Source organism: Pocillopora damicornis, chromosome 11 (genome assembly GCF_964200805.1).
Source record: "Pocillopora damicornis chromosome 11, jaPocDami1.2, whole genome shotgun sequence".
Taxonomy (NCBI): Eukaryota; Metazoa; Cnidaria; class Anthozoa; order Scleractinia; family Pocilloporidae; genus Pocillopora; species Pocillopora damicornis.
The window spans coordinates 20,351,646-20,356,915 of NC_142680.1; the positions used below are offsets into that span (position 1 = coordinate 20,351,646).

Sequence of the window (5,270 nt, forward strand, 5' to 3'; positions counted from 1 at the left end):
TTGGAGTATACTTCTAGAGTTTATCGATTGAATAACATGACAGAATTACTCGTTACAACGAAATTTACAAAGAGTTATATTTAATGTGACTTCTGTGAAGAAATTGGCAACTCTAACTTGTTCGCCTGAGTGACGAAGGATTTTCCATCGCGCTATAAGATATCGACATTCGGGGATCATTAAGTGATCAACGCTGCGCAGGTGCTCTCAGTGCGGCAGCAAATTCAACGGGAGATGGAACGCAGATGAATACATTTGAAGAACTTGTATGTTCCTCTTCTTTGGCTGGTGAATTTGAACAATACGCACTGCGTCTGTCAGCAGTCATGATTTTTTTCTCCCTTACAGCATTTCTTGGGAATTCTCTGATCTTAGTTGCACTTCACAAGGTGTCTTTCCTTCATCCGCCGTCCAAACTCCTGTACCGTTCTCTGGCAACAAGTGATCTGTTGGTTGGTCTCGTAAGCCAGCCTCTCGCTGCCACTCTTTGGATGTCAGTTGTTTTCGAAGAGTGGAGACTTTGTCGATTCGCATGGGTAGCAGCCTTCATTTCAGGGTATGGATTATCTCTTATGTCTTTGTTGACGATGGCAGCCATGAGCGTGGACAGACTTCTCGCCCTGTTGTTGGGGCTGAGATACAAACAAATTGTAACTTTGAAGCGCACATATATCATTGTCGTTACTCTTTGGATTGTAACCTTTGCCGCTACTCTATGCAACGTGTTAGATTCTCGTATAGCGCCTTGGTTTGGTCGAATTGTCATCTCATGTTGCCTATTAATCTCGATTGCTTCATATGCTAAGATTTTCTGTGCTCTTCGCCGTCATCACGCTCAGGTACAAAGTCATGTTCAACAACAGCCGAGCCAACCAAATGCATTGAACATGGCGCGATACAAAAAGGCAGTGTACAGTGCACTGTGGGTGCAGTTAGTGTTACTTGCTTGTTATGTACCAATGAGTGTAGTGGGAATTTTGATGGCTCATATAAAAGGAGATTCATCACATTTAGTCGTCGCTCTTGGAATAGTGAATACCCTGGTTTATTTTAACTCGACTTTAAATCCGTTTCTTTACTGCTGGAAGATTAGTGAAGTAAGAAGAGCAGTTAAGCGGACAATCAGACAAGCGCTTTGCTGTCCACGGGGTTAGTTCTTCCATTATACTCTTACCTAGTTGTTTCAAGCGAGTATGTAACGTGACGACGCTATTAGATAACGCATCCTGTCGGGTATATCATTGAATAGGAAGAAGTAAGAAGCTTAATGAAGTCGCTGCACAAAGCTGTTTAGATATTCTCATCATGGATGAACATGGCTCATTTTGTGCATGAAAAAGCAAAAATCATGGAATATACACGTTAACGACATCGTAGGAATTTAAGAATGGTATTTATCTTAACTGAGGGAGGCGTTTGACTACAGCTGGCTTGATACGAAAAAAATTCCTTATCTTATTAACAACCAGTGGCTTCAATCGAGGCTTCTGTGGATAAAGTTTATTTCCAAGTGCACGTATAGCTAAAGGCCAGAGAGTCGTATCACTAACGGCAATACTTGGGACAAGTAAGTTTTATGCGACGGCAGTTACTTTGAATACAACAAATTATGATTTGATCGACATAAAAAATACCGTCCACGCAAGGTAGGGCAAAAAACGGGAAGCTAGTTTGATTTTACTTACTCGTTTTACAATCTTAGTGGTACGAAAGTACATGTATAGGATAAAATTGATTGTGAAAGGGTAGTGAAGGAGTGACTTTTAAGTTCTTATCTAACGGATGGTGAAATAATTTTAAATTTTTAACCTCACTACATGAAATAAAGCGTTTGACTTTGACTCAATATTACCGCGTGAACCGTTCAAAGTAAGGCTTGTTAAAGACACGAAATCGTAATTTTGAGCGAAAAAGTCCATAATACTTATCAATGTGTGATGATACTTCTATAAACTGTAAATAGCTAGTAAGTAAGCGAATGAGAAACAGTTTAACATTACAGGCTCTTACTGAGAATTCTTAAATATTTTGTTGCTTAAAATTTATCATCAAATTACTAATGAGGACCAATTAATGGTAAAATTACAATGTCCTAAGATAATTCTCTTAACGATTGTCGTTTGTTTCTGAAAATTTATTATTAATAATCAATTAATCGTAATCATGTTTTGATTAATAGTGTACTCAATGGGTTATATTGATATGAAACTCACTGATAAGTTAGAAGGAAACTTACTATCAATACTGAAAAGTGTTGTAGCAAAATAAATGGTATGCTTCATAAAAAATTTAGGGGCCGGTTATTTACACAATGTCTAATCCAAACCATGGTTTTATGCAAGCAGTGAAAAGCAGGTGTTCTCTATAAGAGGGTAGATAAAACAGAATAAATGTCCTTCCTTTATTAGATCTCGACCCTCTAGATACTATTCGCAAAAATTTATACCAAGATAAGAGGTTCAACTAAATTGAAGATGGCTTAGAACGCAGTTTTGTAAAACAACGACTAAACTTTGTCTAAAGAACTTTCGTGAGGCTAGTAAACATTTCAGACACTTTATTCTTGAAGAAATCCCTTCAATATTGAACAGCTAATATTTTGTTTGATGGCAAAATATTTCGCAAAAGTAGAGAAGACTTATATTTATAGCATTTTTTGGTAGATATAGTCAAAATGGTGCCAATGGACTCACCAACTTGTAAGAAGCTCATTGATAACATTGTTTGAATCAATGAAAACCCGGAAAGATTTTTCGTGCAAATGAAGACATCATCTAGAACACAGGTGATGAGAAAGGATTGTTTTTATTTTGAGGGTGTTTATTATTACCCAACACCAGATTATCGTAACCATTTCACAAAGAAAGCTGCAGAAATAGCAAAGGAGAACTATACAGGCATCTCCTGATGACGATCGAACCAAGAAACATCTCACCAAGGTAGAACTAAATATTGACTCGAGATTTCGTTTTTATCAAAAATCCTGACATGGGAAATATGAAATCAAGGATTTCTAACCAAACAACAATTTGTGGTGAATGGCATTGATTAAACGTTTTACTTTACTAACATCAAACCTGATTATTGCTCTTTCTCGTAAAGTTCTCTTTTAAGGATCAATCGTTTGTGAAAGACAAATTTTGCAAAATGATCAGTAGAAAATCAGACCTACTCATCAAAAGTAAGGCTTTAAAAAAATGGCTCACCATTTTTTTTTGGACACAAATGACAATATTCCCGAGCATTTCAAACGTGTAAATGCGATTGAAAAAGTTTTCATACGATGATTCATATGATTATTCATATGATTATTAAGTTTCAGTGATCAAAGCAATTTAAGTGATTTCAAGGCTGGCAGGTGCTCTCTAGACGCAACATTTTATGCTGCAATCACACGTAATCTGAAGGAAAGAACAAAACGACTGCAGAATGATGGCGGAAACAAATCTAACCAAAAATGGAGCACAGACGAACGCATTTGAAGATTTTCGGTGCTCCCCTTTTTTGGCAGGTGGATTACAACCACAATCAATCCATTTCTCAGCTACAGTTTACATTATCCTCTCCATTACAATATTTCTTGGGAATTCTCTTATCCTTGTTGCCCTTCACAAGGAATCTTCCCTTCACCCGCCGTCCAAACTCTTGTATCGTTTTCTGGCAACGACTGACCTGTTAGTTGGTATTTTTAGCCAGTCTATGATGGCTACTTATTTCATGTCCTTGGCTAACGATAACTGGAGTCTTTGTCGATACGCAAGCGACGCCACCTTCACAACAAGCTACACATTTTGCGGAGTGTCTTTATTTATAATAATGTTGCAAGATGTTGCGTTGAAATATTGCGTGCGTGTGGCCGGGCCTTAAGAAATAAGGGTCTGAGTGATCGTGACCGACCAGGTGCCGTTGATAGGAAATATCTGTCGTTTCAAATACAGGTAACTAGCGGGGAAAAGAAAACGACCGTATATTGAACTGCATGGCGACAACTAATTATATAGGAGGTGTAACACAAAGGAACACCAGGTTTGGAAAGTGGCTTTTCAACCTTTCTGGCTGATGAGTTGCCGGCATCAATCAGCCATTTCCTTCTCTGCGGTGTACTTTCTCCTCCCATCACAGCATCTCCTGGCAATTCTCATGTCCTTGTTATATACAGTTTTCAACTTGAATTTGGTTTGTCATTAGAAAAATATCCACATTGCTTATGAATGTTTGAAAATGTCATTGATAGTAACAAACATTGTGTAAGGGGGTGTATGGATTTAAATAAACACTTTCCTTTTCTTAATTAATTCTTTCCAAAACTTCCAATTTCCGAAATTAAACGTAAGACTCCATCTTCTCCACTCAGCTAAAGGTGAATTTCTACCCGAGAAGACGACGTTTAAAATAATTGTGAAATACTGCTAGTATCAAAGATGTCTGTCTGTACGTTTGACTCTTAAAGCTCATTTGTTACTATTTTGGTCACGTTTCCTAATGATCTTTCATCGATAGAGAGCTAGTCAAGTGTCCATATCATCTGTATAAAATTTGGCATCAAACCATTAAAATGTAAATGAATTCTAATATTAAAAAGAAGCTTAAATCTGAGGGGTTCCGGAAAAAAGCAATCAACTCTTTGGCACAACAGACAATTTGTTTACGCACTTTGAACAAGCAAACGCTGATGAGGAAGTCTCTATGTGTTTATTGAAGGAAGGTTCAGTCATCGTTGCACAGCTTGGGGTGTTTAAACGAAATATTTCTCATTGCCAGTTGCCTCAGTACAAGAAAAAGGAAACGATTACAGAACAATGTCGACAACAAAGTTCACTAGGAGTGGAACACAGACGAAAACATTTGTAGAACTGTTATGCACCCCATCTTTTGGAGGTGGATTACATGAAATATTTAATTTTTGCTCAGCAGTGAACATTCTCCTCTCCATCACAGCATTCCTTACAAATTATCTCATCATTGTTGCCCTTCACAAGGAGTCTTCCCTCCACCGACCGTCCAAACTCTTGTACCGTTCTCTGGCAACAACTGACCTGTTGGTTGGTCTTGTTGCCCTACCTCTCTATGCTACTTATTGGATGTCCTTAGTTCAGGAACACTGGAGCCTTCAAAACTGACTGATAGGGAACGCTCGTCAATCAGCTACACCATGATATATATCTTTGCTCGAGATCTCTCGATTGTATTTTTCGCACCTTAACAACTAAAGGGAAGGCAACCGAAAAACTAACCATAAATTTATAGAAATAGTTTTAGTGCTACCTCAC

General features: G+C 37.9%; 1 protein-coding gene across 1 annotated transcript; it reads left to right on the forward strand.

The window, feature by feature from the left end:
• LOC149038100 (adenosine receptor A2a-like) lies at positions 1–1,314 on the forward strand. Its single transcript, XM_089187169.1, has one exon. The coding sequence runs from the start codon at positions 246–248 to the stop codon at positions 1,152–1,154; it is 909 nt and encodes a 302-aa protein (XP_089043295.1). The 5' UTR covers positions 1–245; the 3' UTR covers positions 1,155–1,314.
• Positions 1,315–5,270: the final 3,956 nt, after the last annotated feature.

Bases quoted from the DNA above. Each gene is read 5' to 3' on its own strand.
- LOC149038100 (XM_089187169.1), top strand. From the start codon at position 246: ATGAATACATTTGAAGAACTTGTATGTTCCTCTTCTTTGGCTGGTGAA.